The 25,985-nt window shown below is 40.2% G+C and overlaps 2 protein-coding genes across 3 annotated transcripts in view; both read right to left on the reverse strand.

The window, feature by feature from the left end:
* On the reverse strand, positions 1–25,272 carry LOC149311457 (glutathione S-transferase-like). 2 transcript variants are annotated; one of them, XM_089531103.1, is made up of 7 exons: positions 25,189–25,272; positions 13,300–13,406; positions 10,507–10,558; positions 5,675–5,807; positions 3,825–3,972; positions 1,393–1,524; positions 1–379 (listed from the first exon to the last, which is right to left on the reverse strand). In XM_089531103.1, exons 2-7 carry the CDS (start codon positions 13,384–13,386, stop codon positions 260–262), a joined length of 672 nt encoding a protein of 223 aa, XP_089387229.1. In that variant the 5' UTR covers positions 13,387–13,406; positions 25,189–25,272; the 3' UTR covers positions 1–259. The 2 variants fall into 2 exon arrangements, with proteins under 2 accessions (XP_089387229.1, XP_089387230.1); XM_089531104.1 differs by lacking the exons at positions 10,507–10,558; positions 13,300–13,406; positions 25,189–25,272 and adding an exon at positions 6,345–6,367.
* Positions 25,150–25,985, reverse strand: part of LOC149311458 (uncharacterized) — a 29,003-nt gene continuing 28,167 nt past the window's right edge. The window contains exon 12 of the mRNA XM_089531102.1: positions 25,150–25,432. Within this exon, the coding sequence (XP_089387228.1) occupies positions 25,307–25,432 (126 nt within the window). The 3' untranslated portion in view covers positions 25,150–25,306. The remainder of the gene's footprint in view (positions 25,433–25,985) is intronic.

Below are 25,985 nucleotides of genomic sequence, written 5' to 3' on the forward strand. Positions count from 1 at the left end.
AAATGATACAGAGTATTTTATTTCATGCTAGTCTAATGGTACACATTATTGTCACAGTATTGTCAGTTTCTCTTCAGTCAGTCTTGACATTCTGTTATTAATTGAGCTTCATAATGCAGTTATGTGGATTTATTCAGGCCTTGTGCCAATGTATGATTGTAGGTAGACCTTGGAATGATTAAAAATAACTGCTTAATCCCAATTTTTGCATTTTCCTTGTAGCTAAAATAATGAACCATCCACCATCTTCAGCAACAATTCAGTGGAAAACTTTCAAGGCATCCGCAGCTGTTTTTTCATCAGGGGGTGGTTTTCTTGGACTACCAGGCTGCAGAAATTTCTTAATGGTAGGGATGTTGCTTATTCGCGTTTTATAAGCCTAAAAAAAAGGCAAAAGGAGGGAAAGGGTTCAGAACACAGCAATTTTATGCCAAGGTAAGAGGCCATCCTTGAATACTCATCTGCCAATAACAGCGTACAGACCATTACATGTTTATGACAAAAAATGAAATGAGCTACAATCCTTGATAAAAGTAGATGCATAAATGAAATGTATTTCAGAAAATCTTTATTTGAATTTAAATAATCCCAATCTAATTTATTAGAACAAGAAAGTTTCTCCTCTAAAATTCATGTTAAAATAATAATTATTTTTAAAAATATCACAATTCTGACAGAGGCCAGAAACCAACTGGGTAGCTATGAATGCATAACCAAGAGTTAAGCACTCAAGAGTGCTTTGTATTCATGATCCCCATGTGTCCCCTTGTTTAGTCTCTGAATCCCAAATTAATGGTCTCCGAATCCCCACTTAATGGTCAGTAGCCACTGCAATCAATGAACATCTCTTCCCCTGTCGATTGGGAAGCAGCTCCCTGATAATCCTTGTTCCCATGCATGCAATCTCCACTGTGATGGGAGATGGTGAAAGTGACTCTGTTTCTGCCTGCCGCAACAGAAATCACTTGCGCTTCCCAACTGACAGGGGAACAGACCCACATCAATTGCAGCGGCTGCTGACTGGTAAGTGAAGACTGGCATGAACGGAAGTCAGGCTGAGATTAATTATATTGCTATTTAACTTCCATGGTTATGTAACAACATTTATTCTATGTTCCATTTGATTATTTTGCTTTATTAATTAATTATTTTGTTTGTTTGTTTTAGACTTCAGGCCCCATAAGCTCTGCCCAACACCGATAAAAGATTACAGGAACTCAAATCTGGAGGTCCATTTCCTCTAGCCCTCCTCTAGAACACATCAAGCCTTCCAACTGCTTTGTGAATCCATCCCCACATGATCTGAAGTACGTGACTAGCATCTAAGAACCTGCAGGATCATCTCTGGGCTGCCTTATTACATTGCATGTCTTGACAAAAATATTTGCTTACCTTTAAAAGAGGGAATTTGGAGAGAACATCAGCCTTTAACTCTTCTGTTGCTAAAATGGCTTCAAGCAACTGGACATCTGCTTTGCTGAGCTGATTTCCAACCAGAAAATCTTGTCCGTGATCTTTGAGGACCTACAGAGCAGGAAACAGTTTAAGAGATTTCTAGTGCTCCAGGGTCAGTAGTCCTTAAGCTTTGCTCCTCCATGAGTCTTGGATTTCACCTCTCAGAATCCCTGACCACAGTTCATGCTGAAGGGGACTTCTGGGAGTCAGAGTCCAAAGCATGTGGAGAATAAATGCAGACAGCCACTGCTCTAGGCAAATATACAAAACTGAGAAGATATTGCTGGACCATTTTGAAAATCACCCATCTGAACAATATTACATCATTACAGCAGAAGGTTCAGAAGTTTTGGACACAATGAACATGCAATTTGGCTGACATCATGCTTTGACAGAGTTGCATAGCATACATAGCATACAGCTTTGCACACAGGCTTTGCTTGTTTGTTTCTTTTATTTATATCCCATCTTCATCCCAAAACAAGATACAAGGCAGTTTATAATGAAGTTATTCATTGACAGAAAAGCTGGAAAATGTCCAGAGGAGGGCAACCAAGATGATAGAAAGTCTGGAAACCAAGCCTTAGAAGGAATGATTTAGGGCAGGGGTTCCAAACCTTTTTGACTAGCAACTTGGCAAAGTCAACTTGGTAAATTTCAGTTCAGAATGTTATTTCTTGTTTTCTTATTCTGATCCTACTTTTTGTTTCTTATTCTTTAATTTTGTTCAATTTTTATTTCTTTCATTTTCCTAGAGCAGCTGCAGAGCACCTGGGAAGTGCAGACTGAGCCCTAAGGGCTCCTCGGAGCACAGGTTGGGAACAGCTGATTTAGGGAATTGGATATGTACACCTTGGAGAAGACAGAGAAGTGACATGATAGCCATCTTTAAATATCTGAAGGATGTCATGTAGAAGATGGAAAGACATTGTTTTCTCCTTCTTCAGAGATTAGAACACAAACCAATGGATTCAACTTAAATGAAAAAGGTTTCCACTTAACTTTTTTTTTACTGTAAGAGCTGTTCAACATTGGAATGGACTGCCTTGGGGGATGGCAGACTCTCATCTCTGGTCTTTAAACAGAATTTGATCATCTTTCAGGACTGCTTTAGTTATATATTCCTGCATGGCAAGGGGCTGAAATAGATGGCTCTTGTGGTCCCATCTAATTCAAGAGTTTATCGCATGGGGGTTAAATCGCTCCCCAGCGCGTTCTAACGGGGGCAAGCGGGGGCGCGCACGGAACGCTATGGACACCGGATGGGGCCCAAAACGCGACTTTATCGCACGGGGGGACGCTGCCGCTGCCGCCGCTCATTCCCATTGCGTCCCAATTCGGTTCCAGAGGGCGCCATTTCTGGGGACGCTTTGAAACAGTTCCCAGAAATGGCGCCCTCTGGAACCGAATTGGGACGCGATGGGAACGCGCGGCGGCGTCGGCGGCGTCCCCCCGTGCAATAAAGTCGCGTTCTGGGCCCCATCCGGGGCCCATCACGTTCCGTGCACGCCCCTGCGCACCCCCGTTAGAACGCGCTGGGGAACGGTTGAAGCTCCATGCGATAAACTTCTCAGATTCTATTATTGTACTATGCAACTCTTGTACTGAATGGCAACACTATGCAGCTGAATGCACAACCAAAGGAGTCCTACCACCAATTTCAGCAAGGACAACTCCACTTCCATGATCTTGAACTGTATGTCAATGTTCTGCATCCAACAAAAATGTACAACTGCTTCCATGGGAGAACACACACATGCATAGGGCACCAAGAGGACTTCAGACATCAGTGGCAGAGTAGGCCAAAAGCATCTAACATTTTAAACATTTATTTATCTTAACATTTTCATCCCTTATTTCAAGTTTGCAAACTTTCCAAGGTGGCATCCTGTTATGCCATTATGCCCATGTAAACTGAGTTTTGATTCTGTAAAGTTGAATGGCATCATCATACAACATTTGTACTTTCAGGAGACAATAGAGATGTAGCAATGTCTTTGGGACCACTGTACAAGCCACCATAGTGCCATGGGTCCTATTAGCACTGCAGTGCAATGTGTCCCATTGCATAATGGGCCCCCACTGTGAATTGGCACTCCTCACACAGTGCCCTGCTGTGCAGGTTACCCCAATATATATCAGTTCACTAGAAGGGCTGTATATTGTGTCACAGATGGTAACGTTACAAACTGTATCCTCTGAGGCTGGATTCCAGTCCCCATTTATTCCTCTCCTTTGCTACCCATTTCTGATATACCAAAAATTCTCACTGATACCTAGTAATGACTAACAATCGTTGAGCTCCTGCAACTCAATTAATAACATGGTATTAATGTGCTAATGTGTCTAATAACGTGGTAGCTGCCCACCTTTTCAAAGGCCGGGAAATATCTGCCAGTGGCTTTCTCGAGGATGGCTGTCTTTTCCTTCTCTTTCTCCTTCGCATCAATTTTTATGAAGGGCAGGATCATGATCATTTCATTCAGGTCCACAGCACCTTCACCATACATATCAATTCTGTAAAAAGAGAATGCTCTCATGATGCTTGCTAACCAACTATACCTATGTAGCTTAGGGGCTGTACAGACAGCCCCTAAGGGGTGGCCTGCAGCCTTCCCATTTATAGCCAGATCAAGCCACAGCAACTGCCTGGTCTGGATCTAGTCTTTCCAGGGTGCAAAAAGAGCACAACAGCCATGGTGCCGCAGCTTTACGGTGCTCCTTCAGCGCTGCATAGTACAGACGCAGCACTGGAGGAGTGCCGTGACACCATGTGATGTGGCATCACAGCGCCCTGGAGGGCAGAGCCGGTACATGCGTCTTGTAGATGCTACATCCCGACTCTGCCCCCAGACCTGCCCAAAGTGCCAGTCTCCACAGGTCCTGGTCTATTAAAACTTAAATGTATAACACTCATTCTCCCATTGTGAAAGAGCTCTTTCCTCCCATTATACTGATCTAATGATATAATAAGAATTATAATATTAAGAAGTACTATGAGAATATCATATGACAGGAGAATTTCAAATGTACAATTTACTTCATTAACACTGTATCTCATATTCAATCCTTTAAACAACCATGTATGTTAACATTGATGCATTGGCCTTCTTGAGGAAGGAGAAGAAAAGACATGCAAAGACAAGCAGACTGCAGCCTTCCATTGTATATAACAGGAATTGATGATCCATGGGGAGTCATGGAAACAAATCTCAAAGGCTGCTGAGGGCCCAGTGTACTATAATCCTGTCTCTTCCAGGTGGGTAGGCAGAATGAATGGTTTTCTTGGGGCTCTTTCACAATACATAGTTATAACACTGTGATTCCGTTTTAATTGGCATAGGTCCATCCTACAGAATCCTGGGGTATATCATTTTATGAGGCACTAGAGATGTTCTGTGACAGAAAATTCCAACCACTCCTCTCTAAACCTCAAATCCCAGGAGTGCATAGCATGGAGCCAGGGCAATTCAAGTCAAATAATAGTGCTATAATTATGTAGTGTGAAAGGCTGCTTGGAAATATCAATTTCTCTTGTAACAGGAATGCTTCCCAAATTAATTTAATTTCACTGATTCCCTGAAACAACATACTCGCCCGAAAAGGTACTTATTTTAATGGATACATATTTGTCAAAAATTATGCATATCTCTATTCAAAAGAAAGCCACAGTAAATTCAGTGCAGCTTACTCCATGTATGTTTATAGGACTACAGCCTTTCATTGTTCACACTGCTTTCATGTAAAATGAAGAGCATTTCTGGGGAAATTGTTTTTTAATGTAATTTATACAATACCTTGGGAATTTCAGTTTGTTGGGATTAAATAAAAGGCTAGAGCAATAGTGACCAGATAGATTATGTTGGACTGCAACTCCCATCATCCATCATCATTAATGCCGATGGCTGGTGCTGATGAGAGCTGTAATCGTACAACAGCTGGAAGACCACATGTTGCCCACCCCTAGTTTAGTGGATGAACTGTGGAGGAATGACTTTTAATGAACAAGTCTATGCAAACTTAGTTCTGTTTGGAAGTCAAGTGCGTAAATAGTGCTCCACTCAGCACTTTTTGGTTGCAACTGGGAGTGACAGTGAGCTGAAATATACTGGCTCATAACTTATCAGCAGATCCTCTATGGTAAGCCAGAAATTTTAGATATCATGCACAGTAAACAAAAGTAGACATGCAGTAACCAAATTTAGAAATGTTGCAGTACAGTGCTCTCTCCTTGAGGTCCTTCCCATAGAGATTGTATTTCCCTGCAATGTAGTTGAGAATGGCTCGGGTCTGCACCATCTTCATCCCATCAATTTCCACCATGGGCACTTGCTGGAAAAGCAGGAATCCATCTTGTGGAAGGAGAGGAAAAAGTGAAAAATACATTTATGTTCCTTGTTATATTGTTATAACTTTAGGGAACATTTTATGTCATGCTTTGTAAAAGAGTTATTTTTGTATACTCTGTGAAGCCCCCTTACACTCACTCACACACACACACACACACACACTTGTGTAAGTACAGGAACCCTAGTTACATGCAGGTGCATCATATGTGGCTTCAAGCTTATGCTAAAGTTGCCGGGCAATTAAGCAAATAGAGTATGTGCCTATGGTGCGTACACTGCACTGCAACAATGCACCCCACTGTTTGCAATGAGGCACAAGCATACATGGAATTCCCTTTATGTGGGGGGGATCCAGAACGGATCCCCTTCATAAGGGAAGGGCCCACTGTACAAACTGAAAATCCTGGATCACATTACTGGGCACTGTATGACTGAATCACTTGCATCTAGCTCTATAAAACTGAAGTATTTAAAAGCAGAAAGACTGGTAAAATCTATCACATTAAACAAAATATGACTTATAATTACACAATAACATACAGAGGCTGGAAGAAATATTCATCCTCCTTTGACTTTTCCACATTTTGTTTTATTACAATCTAGAATGAAAATGGATTTAATTGACACTGCTAGCACTTGATGCACAAGATACTCATTCTTGTGAAGGTGCAAAATGGTTTCATTATGCCACAAAAGTTAAGTAAACAAAAAGAACCTGTTTTCAATCATTTTCTCCAATCTGTTTCAATGTTAAGGTATCCTTCTGGGATTCAGGTTCTAACTGAAAACAGTGCTGCTCAGTGGTTTTATTCAATTCATTCAAATATATATGTACAGTTGTCCCTTTGTATCCATGGGGAAATCCATTCCAGACCCTGTTGCAAATAACAAAAAATGTGGGACCTCAAGTCCTGTTGTTTCCTACGGCAGTGCGATGTGTGCATGGCCGCATGTGCCTCCATTAAAAAAACAACAATGGGGGGGGGGGGGTTTGCTATCCACAGAAGCTCAAATCTGCAGATGGCAAGCCAGAAGATAACAAGAGCCCACTGTAGACACCACACATTCTTTTTCCAGCAACAGGTGACACGGAAGCCATTTCTTCTCAGGTCCAGCACTTACTATACCAGCTCCTCCAGGAAGTAGTCCACATCTGACTGGACCAGGGGCCCTGGCTCATGCAGCAAGGTTGCCCAGCATTTTCAGGTGCTGCCAACCCAAGTGCAGCATGATTGGTTAGACTGAGCTGTGACCCTACCCCACCCATGCTGGGGGTTGAATTCATGAGGGAGTTATAGTCCATTTCTTCTGTCCCCCCCCCTCCAATCAAAATACAAGAAGCATTTTTTCTGGGGGGGGGGGGTGGATGGAAAGTAAATAGTAGTAAATAGTGAATACACAGAGAAAATGCATTTCTTATGTTATTTAGGCTACATCTGAGTTTCAGCTGGCAAAAACTGCACTGAGAAATACATTTGAGTGTCAAGTCATGATTCAATCTATATTTGGAGAAGCTCTCTTCCCTTTGTAATTATGTAATATAACCACACAACCAATGCAGAATAGTCAAAGGATTAGTTTTTGTGGGTTCTTCAGGCGATGTGGCCATTTCTAGAAGAGTTTATTCCTGACGTTTTGCCAGCATCTGTGGCTGGCATCTTCAGAGAATGCTATCCATAGATGCTAGCAAAACGTCAGGAATAAACTCTTCTAGAACATGGCCACATAGCCCACCCTCACCCCCACCCCAAAAAACTATGGATGCCGCATTGCCGGCCATGAAAACCTTCAACTTCACAGTCAAAGGATTACTTGTTGTTGTGCATCTAATTCATTCCAACCTATGGCAACCCTAAGGTAAGCCTATCATGGAGTTTTCTTGGCAAGATTTCTTGGCAAGATTTGCCTTTCCCTGAGGTGGAGAGAGTGTGGCTTGCCCAAGGTCACCCAGTGGGTTTCCATGGCTGAGCAGGGATTCAACCCATTGTCACTACAGTCATAGTCCAAGGCTCAAACCACTACAGCTCACTGGTTCTCACATTTACCCTTCTTCCTACAACAGACAGAGCATAATGTAGTGGTTTAAACATCAGCTTACTATTTTGGAGATCTGACATGAATCCCCAGTCGGCCATGGAAACCCACTGGGTGGAACTGAGCAAGACACACTCTCTCAGTTCCAGAGGAAGGGAAGGGCAAACACCCTTTGAACAAACTTCTTTAAGAAAACCCCATGATAAGTTCATCTTAGGGTCTTATTTATATAAGATTTATAAGATTTATATGGGCAAAGAGGAAAGCTAGGATAAAATGGACGACATTGGTAGATGATAAAGAAAGAGGAAGTTTAGGATTGCCAGATTTTAAATTGTATTTTCAAGCTTGTTGTCTAGATTGGGTAAATTGGATTGAATTAAAAGATGATCAATTGTTGAATTTAGAAGGATATAATTTGAGATACGGATGGCACGCGTATATGTGGTTAGGAAAGGTTGAATTAAATAAAGAATTTAAAGACCATATATTAAGAAGGGTGTTATGGAAAACTTGGATGATATATAAAGGAAAAATATATAAATCATTACCAGATTGGACTTCACCACACAAAGCACTTTTTAAGATGAGGAAAATTGAAGGTAAGGACTGGTTTAGATATCAAGATATTTTGAGATTGGAAAATGGGAAATTAATGATGAAAACGAAGGAAGATTTAAACCAGGAAGGATATAATATTAATTGGTTTTTATACTATCAATTAACAGAAAGATATAAAGTGGATGACAAACAATTTGGAATAACATTTAAAAAGATAGAATTAAATTTGATAATTTCAGATAGAAAAGGGGAAAAATTCTAAATTTTACAATCTTTTATTAAAATTAGGATTAGAACAAGAACAGATAAAACATTGTATGTACAATGGGCACAAAACATAGGAAGAAATATTCAATTAGAAGCATGGGAAAGGGCTTGGGGGCAAGACTTAAAATTTACTTTATGTATGGATATAAAAGAAAACTTCTACAAAATGATGTATAGGTGGGACCTAACTCCAAACAGATTGGCCAAAATTTACAACAATAATAAAGGGATGTATTGGAGGTGCGAAAAGAGTGTAGGAAGCTTTTTCCATATGTGGGGGACATGCCCCGAAATAAATAAATTTTGGATAGAAGTACATAAAGGATAAAGAAAATGATCCAAATGGACCTTCCATTACTACCGGAAATGTGTTTGCTAAATATTGTCGAAAGTAAAGAGTTAAGACAAAAATTGAAACCTTTATTATATTTAATAACAGTAGCAAATATAACGATAGCAAAATATTGGAGATGTAAGGAGATGCCTAAGATAGAAATTTGGTTAGAAAAATGCTTAGATGTAGTAGAAATTGATAGAATGACAATATTGTTGAAAGAGGAAGAAATGAAGGAGGAAAATCAAATATGGAGAATTTTAAGAGATACTTATAATAAGGAAAAAACAAAGTAACATTATGATATGAGCATAAGGAGGAGAAATGAAACTGTTTTGTAACATAAGGGGGAAAAAAGAATGGTTAATGTACAATCTTAGTATTTAAGCGAAAGAGGTGGTGGTAGCACGAGATAAAGAAAATAAGATGTTGAGGGGTTTTTTAAGGAAAAAAATAAATTTAGCCAATAAGGAAGCAACAATAAATATGAATTTAGGAGTGGGTAGGGTGGGGGTAGAGGGGGTAAGAGTAAGGTAACAAGGAATGTTTAACAAGAAATATTGATGTACTCTTTTTAATTTGTATATAACTTCAATAAAAATCATTTTTTAAAAAAGGAAACCCACTGGGTGGAACTGAGCAAGACACACTCTCTCGGTTCCAGAGGAAGGGAAGGGCAAACACCCTCTGAACAAACTTCTTTAAGAAAACCCCATGATAAGTTCACCTTAGGGTCTCCATAAGCTGGAAATGATTTGAAGGCCTTTAACTACTACAACAGCATATTTATGCCTAAAACTGTGGATACATATTTGGTGTATAATGCAGAACATGAGTAGCACAGAGCAAGTCCTACATGAAGATATCTGTTTTGTATGTTCCACAGTGGCCCATCTGTTCTTTATGTGGTATTGGGCAAGGAATCCATGCAGACTTCTGCTGCTCCATTACTGAAAATTCATGTTTTGTATTTTAACTGGGATGGGTACAATGGCCCGTTACAGACCACCCAAAAGGGGAGGTCTTGGGCCGCTGCCGGTTGCAGCGCGGAGGAACCGCAGCAGCCAAACCGCGCGACTCCTCCGTGCTGCAAAAAAGAAGTACAGAAATCGCACTCCTTCCAGCAACCCGGAAGAGAGGCCGCAAGTGCCAAAGCGTGCACTCGCGACGGCTCTTCCTGGTTTAGACGTCCGGACGCTATGCGTCCGTTACGTCAAGATGGCCACGCCCGTTTGTACAGGGCGCCGCCATCTTGCCGTACGGAATATGTGTGAGGGGCAAGGCGCGTCTGGAAGCACCGCCCCTCGCGCGTATTCCTGGCGCAACGACGGCGCCGCTTAGGCCCGTCTGTAAGGCGCCAATATACCAATTAGCAGTGTAATTCTTTATGTGTGTGATAATCTTAACGTTGTTTTTTTTTTTAACAAACTCATACAAATAGTTGTGAATCCTATATACATTCAATCACTGAAGCAAACATATTAAACGTTCAGACAGCATACTCACCTTGCCTTAATTTTTCTAGCTCTCCCTTTGACTGGACATATGGTTCTTCAAACTAGCAAACAAACAAAAAAGGCAAATGATTTGAAGGATCTCCTAATGTAAAACACACAATTCCCAAATATAAGTATTTTCTAGTTTTTGAAAACCAACGAAGCTTGGGAGCAAATATGTTGAAAACTCCTGATTAGCTTATTCTTTCATGTTCATTTATTCTTGAGAAAAGGATATAGCACTAGGGAAGGAGGCTGGAGACAGTCTGCTAAAAGTGCTATGTCACTTGAAAACCAATCTGAATGCTACACAAAAACAAAAACTAATTCCACTCCTAATTCCTCATAATCAAACATTTTCTAGTTAAAAAACCAGTTTAGCAAAATAATTCCACACAAAGAGTTCAAGTCAAAACTGTATATAAATTATTTGTTCTCCTAGTTTTCTCTGGGTTTTCTGGGCTATGTGGCCACGTTCTGGAAGAATTTATTCCCGACGTTTCACCTGCATCTGTGGCTGGCATCTTCAGAGGGTGGTGGCATGTAAGTGTGTGGGGTATATATATACTTGTGTGACCCTTGGTTGGGAGGCAGTGATTTACATGTTAATCCATGTGATGGTCTGTTGTTGAATGGCAAAGCCTCAGAGTGGGAGAAGGTGGAAATGTATCTATTTAATCCATTGTCTGCAGGTGAAACCTCTGACCCTGGGTGGTGTTCATTGCCATTCAACAAAAGACCAACACAGAGATTAACATATAAATCACTTCCTCTCAACCAAGGGTCACACAAGTATATATATATATACCCCATACATTTACATGCCACTACTCTCCAGAGATGCCAGCCAGAGATGCAGGTGAAACGTCAGGAATAAATTCTTCCAGAACGTGGCCACATAGCCCAGAAAACCCAGAGAAAACTATGGATGCTAGCCGTGAAAGCCTTCAGCTTCATATTTGTTCTCCTACATTTCATCTTCACAACAGTCTTGTAGGGTAGGTTAGGCTGAGAGATAATGCCTGGTCAAAAGTCACCCAAGCTGCTTTATGCCTTCCAACTCTATGATTCTATGTACTGTAGTTCTAGCCTAAGAAGAAATCCATATGTGTGTCAATTTTCATGCTCCATATTGCTTATATGAAAAATATAATTCTCTCTTCATCATGCTCCATGAGCTTTCATGTCAGGTTTAGCATGAAAACTGAAAACCCCTTGATGTCCTCATAGCAATCTGAAAACAAACCCACACTTTTAAAACATTTGTATTTTCCCCTTAACAAACCCTGCTTGTTCCTAATCCCATGTGCCCCATGGTTTTTAAGGTAACTTCTCTCACCTCTTCTCTCTAGTGGAAAAAATATGTCAGACAATGGAAGGGGACAGAAATATAAAATCAAAAGGCAGCCCAAATGTAAAAATGTAAGGCATCACATTATTCACATATGAAAAAGGATGCTAATGTATAGCCCACAAACAGCAGCAATTAGCAGTCTTCCAGAGGGAACCCTCAAGGAGAACAGTAATAACAGGATGATAAAAATCTATTCTTAAAAAAGAGGTAGTGCAGGGCAAATTGGATTATGGAGCAAGGCATCATTTTGGAATAGTGAATGACTGGGGTAAAATTCAGGAGGGTGCAGAGGAAATAGATTTATGAAGGTACTTGGCCAATGTCAGGTATAGCCCTTGTGTAGGTAACCACAGAGGGTCATGAAGGAAATAAATTCGAATTGCTCCATGCCTATAAGGGAAACAACAGGCTAGAACCCCAAAACAAGTACAGGCAGTCCTCTTATCTATGGATTCTGTATCCACAGGTTCAACCATACACAGCTTGAAAATATTTTTTAAAATATATAAATTCCTTTAAGCAAACCTTTATTCTACCATTTTATATAAAGGACATAATTTTACTGCCTCTGTGCATGCTGTGTACCTTCAAGCCATTTCTGACTTATGACAACCCTATCACTGGGTTTTCTTGGCAAGATTTGTTCAGATGAGGTTTGCCACTGCTTTCCCCTGAAGCTGAGAGCATGTGACTTGCTCAACGTCACCCAGTGGGTTTCATGGCTGAGTGGGAATCAAATCCTGGTCTCCAGAGTCCTAGCTCACTACTTATTGTATATAATGGGATTTTAGCATCTATGGATTTTGGTATCCACAGGAGGTCCTAGATCCAAATCCCAGTGGATACCAAGGGACAACTGTATAGAAAAAACAGGGTTATGTTATCATTTCTAAATATGGCTATTTAGATCTTTAATTTAATTCTGTTTTGTTCCAGAGGGGATTATGCTTGGAGGGCCACCAGAAATGGAAGAGATGACACACAGGGAGGAGAGAACTTTCCCTCCCCAGCAATGCAATACAGTACAGCAAAATATAGCAGACAGGAAATCCATACTACTATCCTAAAACATATCTTCTTGCCAAATTAATTTTGGGTGAGAATTGGAAATACACTTGGACACCATATTTGGACCACCTCAAAGTAAACTTCATGTTGCCAAAAGAAACAGAGTGAAGCATAACACACCTCCTGGATTTTCCCATACTCTAACCACTGCACCACATTGTTTTTCATTAAATAACTACAGTTCTTCCAACCCTTTCAGCTGCCTTCATTGGTTTGTTCACTATCTGTATATTAGTGTTTCGAGCTGAAGCGAGTGAGTACTGGCATGAAATTAAAACTCCTCTTTCCAAACCTGCAACAAAAGATTTAACCACTTATCAATATAAGTCAGTACCTAAACGAATTCTTAAACAGATATGATCTGTTTGAAAAGAAACAAACCTCAATCCCAGCTGCAGCCAGCAGCCACTTTATGGGTTCCGTTCGGCCTCTTACATTGACATAGTGAAGTTTAGGTTTTCCAGCCATGTTTCCAAGTGTTTTCTATCCTATTTTGACAAAAAGGATTGTTTTTTAAAAAAAATATTATTTTTTTTATTATTATTTTCTACTTACAACACAATACTGTCACATGACATTGAATAACAATAACTACATAGATGACAAGTAACAAATAAACAAACTTATCATTTACACATCACTTACACCCTATTTAAAATTACATATAACATCAAGTCCACTTCCTACTGCATGGTTTCCTTCCTTATTTTGTTGTTAATTTAACAATTTTGTTAAAAACTAAACAGACAAAATATGTATGGAGACTTAATGATTATTTGTTACAACGAGAAGAAATTGTAGAAAAAGGGAAAGAAACTTAAAATTATTTTTCGAGGAAAATTTAACAGAAGATATTGAAGTAACAACGGTATGGGAAACTTCCAAAGCATATATGAGAGGGTTTTTATACAACAGAATTGTATACTAAAAAGACAGAAAAGAGAGAAACTAGCATGTTTGTATAATTTGTTGCAAGAAAAAGAAAAAGAGTTGACCAGGAATGTGAATCGTAATTCTATTGTTAAGGAAATTAAAACCCTTAAAAAGCAAATCAAATGGAAGAAAATGAAGACATACAGAAAAAAAATCAGATATATGAAACAGACACATTTTGAATATGCAAATAAGCCGGGGCACTGGCTAGTTTATAGATCAAAAAAGCAAAAAGAGAGAAATATTATTTCAGAAATAAAGACCAAAGATGCGACTCTGACATCAGATCAGGACATGATAAAGAAAGAATTTCAAGAATTCTACACTGCTTTATATATACACCAAAAAAGACATCTTAGAGTTTCTGGAAAAAGCAAAACCATTTAATGATCAACAAAGAAATCTATTTAATGGTCCAATATCAACAGCTGAAATTGTTGAGGCAATCCAAAAAAGTAAAAAAGGTAAGACCCCAGGTCCCAATGGATTTCCAGGGGAGTACTACCAAAAGTTCGAAGACCAAATAATGAACCTGCTTAAGCTAACACTAAATGTAATAAGCCAGCAGAGATACTCTGAATCCTGGAAGCAAGTAAACATGACTCTATTGCTAAAAGAAAACAGGGATCCAGTCGATGTTAGCAGCTATAGACCGATATCTCTGCTAAACACGGGCTATAAAATATTTTCCATGATCTTAGCAGAAAGATTTAAAAAGGTCCTCAACGACTGGATCCAGGAAGAACAAGCGGGATTTCTGACAAAGAGACAGCTCAAGGATAATATTCACATTATTTTGAACACGAACACTATGAGAGGACCAATGAAAAAAAATTGGCACTAATATGAATGGATTTAGAAAAGGCCTTTGATAACATCAGTTGGGGACATTCTGTTTACATTGTTAGAAAAGATCATTGTAGGCCCTCTATTTCTTAAATGGATCCAGGAAATATACAAAGATCAAAGTGCCAAACTAATGATAAATCATAGTAAGTCGGCTGAATTTAAGATAACTAAGGGCACAAGACAAGATTGTCCCCTGTCACCACTCTTGTTCATTTTTGTGTTGGAAGCTTTAAATAATAGAATATGAATAGAAGGGAAAATCCAAGGTATGAAAACTGGGAAATTTCAATACAAGATGAGAATCTTTGCAGATGATGTGGTTTATATGTTGGATAACCCTAATAGTTGTATATGTGTATTAATGGGAATAATGTTGGACTTTGAAAAAGTATTGGGACTTCAAATGAATAAAGCTAAGACAACGATGCTGACTAAAAACATGAATGAAGAAGAAAAAAACAACAACTAGAAGACCGGTGTGGATTTAAAGTTGAGAAAAAGATCAAGTACTTGGGAGTCACCTTGACAAATAAGAATGTTGACCTATTCCATAACAATTACAAGAAGGTGTAGGGGGAGATAAAGAAAGATTTGAATAGGTGGGGGGAAATTCAGATGTCTTTGATGGGAAGGATATCGGTGATACAGATGAATGTGTTGCCCAAAATTTTGTTGTTGTTTTTTTCAGTCATTGCCGATATTACATGCTTTTAAACCATTGGGCATGTGGCAAAAGGAAATCCTTAAATTTGTATGGAATAGGAAAAGAGCTAGAATTAATATGAAGATATTCTGTGATATAAAAAGCTGAGGAGGAATGGGCCTCCCTAATTTAAAAATTTATTACTTTGCAGCGGTATTAGTATGGCTAATGGACTGGATAACTTTGGAGGATGAAAAATTGTTAAATCTGGAGAGAGACAGTTTAAGATTCAGTCTACATGGGTATCTGTTCTATAATAGAGAAAAAGTACACAGAGATTGTAAGAACCATACGACAATAAAAGCGATGTTGAAAGTTTGGGAAAAACTAAAATTAAGATTATGTAGTCAAGTCCCCCAAAGTTGTTCACCACACAAGGCCTTCTTTGGAAAAGAAGGCATCTCAAAAACAAAATGGCTCGGGTATGTTGATTTATTAAATGACAAACAAGGTGAAATGGAGATAAAATCTCAAGAGGAGTTGCAAGCAGCTGGCATAATGTGTCATTGGTATTTATATAGACAACTGAAAGAGAGATGGAAAATTGATAGGAAACTAACAGGAATTCAGAAACAAATAACAGAATGGAAAAAAAATAATAAGTAAGGAGGGGAGCGATTACAAGATTATATAAAATGTTACTGACTTGGGAAACTGAAGAAGAGATTATTAGGCAGAGTATGGTGAGATGGGCCCAAAATGTGGGACACAACTTAGATTACAAAAAATGGGAATATATCTGGATTAAAGGGTTAAAACATACAACCAATCAGGAACTGAAAGAAAATATATATAAGATGACATATAGGTGGCATCTGTCACCACAAAAAAAATCATATATGTATAAAGGAACTAAACCAGAATGTTGGAAATGTTTGAAAGTGACTGGTACATACTACCATATGTGGTGGACTTGTGATGTAGCGAAGCGATATTGGTTGGAATTACATAAAATAATAACAACGGAATTTAAAATCCAGATATCATTTTTGCCAGAAATTTACTTGCTAGGTATGATTAGCGATGAGTTAGAAGCTATAGTTTTATTCATTTGCCTGTGCAAGAATTGTATATACTAAGGAATGGAAATCAAAATATGTGCCGTCTGTGAATAAATGGTTAATTAAGATGTATGAAGTCGCAGAAATGGATAGACTAACATGCTGATTAAAGGACAAAAATGAAGAAGCTATTAAGAAAGATTGGCAACTACGTTATGTATTAATAAAGAAAAAATTGTCTAATGTGATGATATTATAAGGACATAATATGCTAAGTCGGCTAGAAAGACAAAATTGTTGCTGATAAAGTAAGATGTTTCAGAATTTAAAAATGGAAGATAAAAAGAAACAAAAAATTTTGAGTTAAATTAACAAGGTCAAAAGTTAAGAATAATAAAGGGTTACTTGGAGAAATTGTAACATAGGGTTGGCAAAAGAAGATGAGAAAAATATTGAATCAGAGATTTAAAGAACTGTATTAAGAACTTATGTTAAGAAATGTATCAAAAACAATGTAAGATAGAACAAAAAGGATTGCTCTGGGTTTGGAGTCCATTTTCAACACATCTTTACATACTATTTTGGAGGCAAAAAACATGTCAGTTCTTGAAAGGGATTTATGTCTTTCCGGAAAAAAAACATATAATCTCTCAAATTTTTATATTTATACTTCCAAATATCTATTAGTGCTTGTTCTTCTATTAAGTTCTCAAATGTTTTTGGTAATCTTCCTTGTGTTTTTTTAATCATTATTTCTGATTTTCTATCTATTTCTGGTTGGACTACCCCATTCCAATCACCCATTATTAATGTATTCTCATATCTAAACTTGCACATTTCCTTATTTAGATTATCATAAAATTGATCTTTTTTGTCTAATGGTGCATATAGACCTATAATCATGCATTTCCCATCTGGCAATATTGTTTTATACAAAATTATACTGTATTCCTTTATTGTGGAATTTCAGGGAGGCATACAGATAAAACAATAAACAATTTAAAACAATTGAACGTATGACAAAAAGCTAAAACAGTTTAAAAGGCTGCAATAATTTAAAACTAGGTACATATACATCTAAGTTACATTAAGTCCCATTGGCATTAATAAAAAGCCAGGTCTTGACAGGGTGCCAAAAATAAAGCAAAGCTGGTACCAGTCAGGGAGGGCATCCCACAATTGGGGTGCAATAGCCAAGAAGACCCTCTCCCATTTCCCCCCACAATATACTGCTTCCTGCAAACAATACTTGGGAAGATTATATACATATACACTGTACTGTATATGTATGGATAAGCAATGCACGTATTCTTTAAATAACCAGATGCCAAACCATTTTGCACTTTGTCATCACTAGCCTCTTGAATTCAGGCCAGTAGCAAACTAGCAACCAAGGCAGCTCCTTTAAGATTGGTGTTATGTGTATTCTTGCTGGTGTGTGTGTGTGTGTGTGGGGGGGGACTGCATTAGCTGCAGCTTCTGGCTCATTTTCAAGGGCAGCCCCATGTAGAATACATTACAATCACAGTCCAATTGCGATGTTACAGTGCATGAACCACTGCAGATAACTTATCCTTGTCCAGGAAAAGCAGGAGCTTGCACACTAGGCAAAGTCTGCTGGTGCCAAGCCCTCCAAGCTACAAAGTCCATTTGGGCCTCCAATGGCAGGGATGGCTCTAGAAATACCATCAAGCTGTGCACCGGTTCAGGAGGACCAGATGTCATAACCACAAAGGAGGACAAGACACTGCAGAATGTAGGACATTCAAGGGCAATGGAGGACAGTACAAAATAAAAACTTGAAACACTAATATAAATATAAGCTAATTTCACATGGTTTATTTACAGCTACTATATTGCATATACTGTATTTTTATTACAATACTGTCTACACTGAGTTTATATTATATACTCAGCCATATTTGGGTGATGACTTTTTCTTCAGTAAAATGCCTTGGTGGCTTGCAATACACTTATAAAATCCTGCAAAAGTCAAGGGGTGCAATTGTGGAGGGCTGACTGTACCTCCCTCTTACTGAGAGTCAGCTTCAGTTCCCTGGCCCTGATCCAGCATCCAGGCACTGATCCAGCATCTGTACAATCCCAACCCTGATCCTAATTTAGGTCATGGACTGTGTTCCTTCCCTGGACAACCTTCCTTGCCCTCATGGACTCTTACAAAAACTAACCAAAAGGAAAGGTTTCCATTCCTTGGTTTGTTTTGCTCAGTTTTTTTCTTTGTCTAACCAAGGAGGAATTACATCTCTGCTTACATTCCCTTTTCTTTGTGTGTCTTCTGATTGTAAGGCTGAACGCAGGGAATTGCCAAATGGGTAAATTGCTCCAGAGAGCCAGTGTGGTGTAGAGGTTTGAAGGTTTGCAACCCTGGGGACCAGGGTTTGATTCCCAGCTCAGTCATGAAGCTCACTGAGTGAACTTGGGCAGGTCACACTCTCTCAGCCTCAGAGGGAGACCATGGCAAAGCTCCTCTGAACAAATCTTGCTCAGAAAACCCCACGATAGGTTCACCTTAGGGTCACCATAATGACTTGAAGGTACACAACAACAACAACAACAACAGCTAACTGCTCTGAGAAGCTTTGAGGCTGAAGAGAGAAGTATAAATACTCTAAATGAAAAGTAATATATATATACATGGGAAGCTATCTAGACTAGTATTGTCAATTATGACGAGCAGAGGCTCTGGTGTTTTAGGCAGGAGTCTTCCCAAGTCTTTCCTCCCTGAAGATCCTTATTGTTTTTATTCCATTTACAGGTTGAGTCTCCCTTATTCAGAAATCCAAAATCCAGAATATTCCAAAAACCAAAACTTTTTTCATGACTGGCTGAGATAGCAACACCTTTTTCTTTTAATGCAGTTTTCTGTTTTTTATACACACACACACACACACACACACACAATCCAATACACACAAACTTTGTTTCACGCACAAAATTGTATTAAAACATTGTATAAAATGACCTTTCGGCTATTTGCATAAAGTGTAATATGGAACATAAATGATGTTTATACTGAGACTTGGGTCCCATCTTCAAGATATCTCCTTATGTGCAAACAAATCCCAAATTCAAAATACCTCTGGGTCCCAAGCATTTTGGCTAAGGGAGACCCATACAGACAGGCCAAAATAAAGCTGTTTTGGGTCACTTTGAGTCATGCTATTCTCTGAAAGAGAGAAATGGCTACTTCTCTCTTCCAGAGAATAGATTTGAGGGGAATAGAGGCTCCCTCTTCCTTTCCCGGAGGGGAAAAGCGCCTAAGCAGCTGATTGCCTGTGACATCAAGCAGTTAGGCGCTTGATTGACAGCTGCTTTAAAAAGAAAGAGGTCCTGGAATGGCAATGGGAACGAGGAGCAAAATAACCCACTGCAAATTACCACAGGGAAAATACCAATGGGAACGAAAACAGGTAAAAAACGAGTCTGTTTGCACCCGTTTTTAATGGGAACAATGGGTCAGATTCGATTACGACTCGGAAAAAAAATCCGAGTCAGAATCGCAGCAAAATAAGCCACTTTTTTTGCCCAGTGGGAATGGCGCTGTGGAGGCTTTTTGTTTTTTTGGAAAGGGGAGGTTTCACATTGCAATGTTTCTCAGTCACCAACACCCCCCAAAGGAATGGCCTCAAAAGATCTGCCAGCAAGGGGGAAAAAGCTGGTCTGCCAAGGGCTGCAAAAGTTATGGCTGGCTAAACAAAGCTTTGGTTGCTGTTGTTGCTGTGTGCCTTCAACCCAGTTCTGACTTATCATGGGGTTTTCCTGGCAATGTTTGTTTGCCATTGCCTTTCCCTGAGGCTGAGAGAGTGTGGCTTGACCCTGGGCAAACCTTGCTGTTTGCTGTTGTGCCTACAGGTGATTTCCAACTTTTGGTGACTCTATCAAGGGGTTGTCTTGGCAATGCTTGCAGTCAGAGGTGCCATTACCTTCCCCTGAGGCTGAGAGAGTGTGATTTGCCCAAAGTCAACCCTTAGGCAAACCTTGCTGTTTGCTGTTGCGTGCCTTCAAGCTGTGTCCAATTTATGGCGCCCCTATCGTGTGATTTTCTTGGCAAAAACAACATAATGTTTCGTTATCACTCTTTTTTCACCTAAGGGCAGTACCTCAGAACATATACAACCAAAAGTGAACGCTAAAACGCAACACTATAAAATGCTAAAATGTGGAAAAAATATACCAATATGCTAAAAACAAAATCCCTAAAATAATCTACTAATATGCTAAACAGAAAATGTTCAAAGGAGGTTTGCCGTTGCCTTCCTCTGAGGCTGAGAGCGTGTCACTTGCTCAAGTTCACCCAGTGGGTTTCATGGCCCAGATGGGAATTGAACCAAATGTACTGAGCCCCAAAAGCCAAAGCAAAGAGGTTACCATCCCCATCCTCCAGCTGAATCCTTTAGTTTCCTCTCCCTCCATCGACATCCTTGAAAGGAAATGAAGGGAAAACTGTGGAGCTGCATCCACACTGAAGAAATAATCCAGGTTGGCACCATTTTAACTCCCATGGTTCGATGCTATGGGATTCTGGAGAGTGTGGCGGCGGCAGAACTCTTTGGCAGAGAAGGCGAAATGTTTCACAAAACTACAGTGCCCAGAATTTCATAGCATTGAGCCATGACACATAAAGTAGTACCAAGCTGGATTATTTCTGCAGTGTGGATGGAACCAAAGGGGGCAAGGTTCCCTGGGCATCCATCCTCCTGATTGTATGGATGGTGCGTTAAAAACCTTGTCTGGAAACAGAGGGAGAAAAACTCTGTCCACCCGAAATGTTCCACAGGTAAACATAAAAACAGTGTCCTATGAGGACAGTTTGGAGACTAATGGTAGTATTGGGATAATAATAGTTGTATTATTCCACCCATCCTTCCCAAGGCTGCTGGCCTTCAGCTGCAAAGCTGTAAAGGAATTTTTCTAGCCCAAATACTAACCTGCTGCTGGAACTGGAAGAGTATCTGCAAGTTCTTCTCATGCACAAGATAGAATATGTGTGAAAGTCACTTATAAAGCCCCAGGGAGAAGTGAGAACCACCCACCAGGAGGAATGTGCCTTTTGTGATAATGTCCTTTCACCTACAGCTCAGCGATATCGTGGCCTTTTCCGATTGCCATCTACCAAAGGAAATATTCTTTCTTTCACCCATGATGTTATGTCACAAGAGGTTGGTGACCAAATGTTCTAATCACAAAGGAGGGCAAGGCACCGCAAAATGAAGTACGTGCGAGGAAAATGGAGGACATGACCCAATGAAAGCTGAAAACGCTCATATAAATTCATGCTTCTTAGCCATGCTCAACATGGAGGACATTTTTTGAATTCCTCCTGGACAGAAGGCTGAAATGTGGGACATGTCCAGGAAAAGGAGGGCATTGGATCATTCTGAGTGCAGCTGTGCTGTGTACATGTCTTTTTACTATACTCCACCTATTGCTGTTGTTGTGTGCATTCAAGTCGTTCCCAACTTCTAGCAATGCTATAATGGAGTTTTCTTGGCAAGATTTGTTCAGAGGCGGTATGTGATTGCCTTCCCCTGAGGCTGAGAGGGTGTGACTTGCCCAAGGTCACCCAGTGGATTTTGTGGCCAAGCAGGAATCAAACCCTGGTCTTTGTAGGCCAACACTCAAGCCACTGCATCACACTGGCTCTCATACCATGCAATAATCTCATACATTTTATCAATATCCAGGAGGTTGGTTGCTCCTGCTAGAACATGCAGACAAAGGCATAACCCACCAGACTGCTGAATGAGTGGCATCTGCATTGAGGGTTATGGGCTTCTAGTCAATGGATTGGGTTGCATGAAGAAGGCCACAGATTCAGCTCATGGCTTTCTACAATTAACAGTATTTCAGCACAGCTGGAAGGTCATCACTTGAGACTTGAGGAGTTCTCTGCTGGTCAGAGGAGGAGGAACCAGGGTAGGTGGACTCATAATTGAGCTTCATATGTTCTAAGAAGCATCATGTGTTCTGATTGTTATGGGAGAAACAAATCTGCATGTAGCCTGACAGTTCATATCAGAGATGGGAAATGTACATACCTTCAACCTTTGTTGAACTGTAATATCCAGTGGCATCACTAGTGACACCAGGTCAGGCCCTTCCCTTCGACAACTCCCCTCCCCAGCAGCACTGCCCCACACCAGGTGACACCAGGGGTGGGGAACACCACTGTTAAGGGCAATGGATAATGGGAGTTGTAGTCCAACAAGATTTGGAGGATTAAAAGTTCCTCATTCCTGCTTTACATATATTGTACAAGGTCCCAGGCCCAATTCATCATCGTCGTCATCATCATCATCATCATCATCATCATCATCATCATCATCATCATCATCATCCTTTATTTATAAAGCGCTGTAAATTTACAGAGCGCTGTACATAAATCTTTTAGTCAGATGGTTCCCTGCCCTCAGGCTTACAATCAAAGAGACATGACACAAAAGGAGAGGGGAGTGGTGGTGGGGAATAGGATCAGGTCCAGCAGATCTTCTCCACCTACAAGGCCTGGACCAAGGCAGATGGATTGGAGGAAGGGCTTGGCTTCTTAATGGATGGTTAAAAGGAGGCTTCCTGGGTCAGAGAGGGGCGCACCTCTGGGAATGTTTCTCTGAACAATATAGTCTTTAATTCAGTTTCGAAACTGGGTAGAGAAGTGATGAGGTGTGCATGTGGGGGAAGAAGGTTCCAGGAGTAAGGGGCAGCAAGCGAGACGGGACGAATTCGGGAGGGGGCAGTTGTAGTCCTACACTGTGACAGGAGACCTTGACTACCAGAGCGGAGGGTGCGAGTAGGAACGTCAGGAGAAAGAAGGTCAGATAAGTAAGGAGGGGCCAATCCACTGAGGGCTTTGAAAGTCAATAACAAAAGCTTGTACCGGATACAGAAGGGGAAGGGGAGCCAATGAAGGGAGGATAAAAGAGGAGAAACATGGTCAAAGCGGCGAGCGGATGGGACAATAGGGGCAGTTGAATACTGGACAGAGATTAAAGGATGGAGGTGTGAAAGAGGAAGCCCTGTCAGAAGAAGGTTACAATAATCTAGTCACAAAACCACTAGGGCATGGACCAGAGTCTTGGCAGTAGAGGCTGAGAAGAATGGACGGATCTTGGCAATGTTGTGGAGAAAGAATCTACAGGCCTTGGCGGTGGCCTGGATCTGGGGAATAAATGACAGAGAATGTGGCATCCCCTGGAAAGCCCAGGGGGTGCACCCCCTCCCAGGATAGCAATGTCTACCGAGAATAGGATGTGATAGCCTCGCTGGCAAACCACGAGGTCATGACTCACCTTCTGGTTGACAATGCTTTATCCATAATTGGATAAGCCCATGTTGATTCGGCTGAGACAGTGTACACATCCTGCTCCCTTTGCTAATTAGAATTCTCCTGAACACACATTGGTCCCTAATTCCGCAAATTGCCTTCTGATGTACTATGAGATAATGTAAACCTAATGTAACCCTGATGTGAATAAAAAGGGCTGGCCAAGACCTGGCCAGCGAAGAAGTTTTGCACCCCCCATTCCTGTCTCTGCGTCTCTCTGCCGCGACAAGAGAAGAGTAAAAAATGAAGCCAAGACTGCGGGCTTGATGAACCGGTTGAATAGAAGTGTTGTCGACAGAAACAGAAAAGGAATAATGAAGGGTGAGTTTAGGTGGAAAGACGAGAAGCTCAGTCTTAGACATGTTTAGCTTCAAGCGCTCAAGCCGCATCCACTGAGAGATGGCAGTCAGACAAGAAGAAACTTGCTGTTCAAGCCCCGTTGAAAGATCAGGGGTGGAGAGATATAGCTGAGTGTCGTCGGCGTACAGATGATAGGAGAAACCAAAAGAACTGATGAGTTTACCTATTTTATTGGCACCACCAATAAAAGGGATCTGTGGTCACAGGTCTGGGGTGGCGGGAAGGAAGGGAAATGGTGAAGAATGCTTAACTTCTGTTTACCTGAATATTCGGATTGCATTCTCAGATAATATTCTGTCTTTTAGAATGGCTTATTTTTGATCTTCTAGTGCTATCTATTGTTGTTGTTTTGTATCTCCAAATCATTTCCAATTTAGGACAGCCCTAAGGTGAACCTGTGGTATTTTTTGGGCATGTTTCTTCAGAAGGGTGCCATTGTCATCCTCTGAGGCTGAGAGAGTGTTACTTGCTCAAGGTCACCCAGTAGGTTTACATAACCAAGTTGGGATTTGAACCCTGATCTCCAGAGTCGTAGTCCAATACACCATGTCTTAGTCATTGATCATTCATATATCAGTCTCTAATAGTTGCTCTACATGCTTCCATTGCTGGGCAAAACACATAGCTGGCATCAGAAGGTATCACTTATATTGTTTGGCTGTGTCAGGTCAATGTTCCATCCATCCTATGTATGCATGCAGATGCAAGTCTTAGGACCAATTTAAGCAGTTATTCCTTTTTATAGGAGAAACATAGATCAACATGTAGCCTGACATGTCACCTCAGGCTTTTATCAATAGCAGGAAGAGAAACTCACTTTCAGGGACTATGGTTCTAAAACAGGAATGGGGAAGCAGTAGCCCTTCAGATGTTGTGGAGTGACAGTTCCCATCAAACCTGCCCAAGTTATTGGCAGAGACTGGTGGGACCTGAAGTCCAATGACATTGAAGGGTCACAGGTTCTATTGTTCATATTCTCATACAACTTGCAAATTTTTTTCTAGGAAACAGAAAGCATACACTTTTTAAATTTATAACCAGCATTTCAGTGCAAGAATTTAATGTTCTTTAAAACAACTTACACTTATTTGACATGCTATATTGCTGTCTATTGATTTTCAGCCTGAAAGATAATCATGTAACTTAATTGCATAAGGTGATGCAATATTTGCCTTCTGGCCAGCAGCCTGCCTGCAGCTCTTATTCCATCTTGAAAACCTTCTTCACAGTTGCTACATATGTATCATCCGCTGGTGGTTTCCTTAGGCTTCCAGGCTGCAAGAACTTCTTAATGTTGGGGATATTGCTTATCCTTGCTTTGAAAGCCTGAAGAAAAAAGAGTTTAAAAAAATTAGAGCATGGGAAATAGATTCTTTTAAAAATCATTTTAAGGATCTTTAGCAATATGCTTTTGCAATATAAAGAATCTGTTCCCTATACCAATAGTACACTGGATGATTTTGCTATCATGTAACTGGGCAAAATAAAGCAGGTCATTAGTAAGGTTGCCTACCCTGTACATTAAAACAAAATCCACAAAAGAATGATACCTTTATAGGCCAGCCAAAATGCACAAAACACATTATACAAGCTGCACAATGTATCCTATGCTATACACTGTTTTACTGGAATGGCTCTAAGTTCCATCACAATTTCCACAGAAGTATCCATGTTATTGTTACATCAAACACAGCAAGAAATCCTATGGTGCATTTAACCTGAGAGTGCCCCACAGTCGAGCACATATCTCCTCAAGCATGTACAACCCCCTGCCTGTTTCTGTATGTAAAATCTAACAGTTTACATTTGTTTCCTTTAGATCTTGGACATCTAGAAATAATTTTAAGCAGAGTTGTATCTATGCTGCATAGTCATGGCA

The sequence above is a fragment of the Sceloporus occidentalis genome, unplaced genomic scaffold (assembly GCF_023333645.1).
Source record: "Sceloporus occidentalis isolate IW3139 unplaced genomic scaffold, rSceOcc1.0.p SCAF_6, whole genome shotgun sequence".
NCBI classification, from domain to species: Eukaryota; Metazoa; Chordata; class Lepidosauria; order Squamata; family Phrynosomatidae; genus Sceloporus; species Sceloporus occidentalis.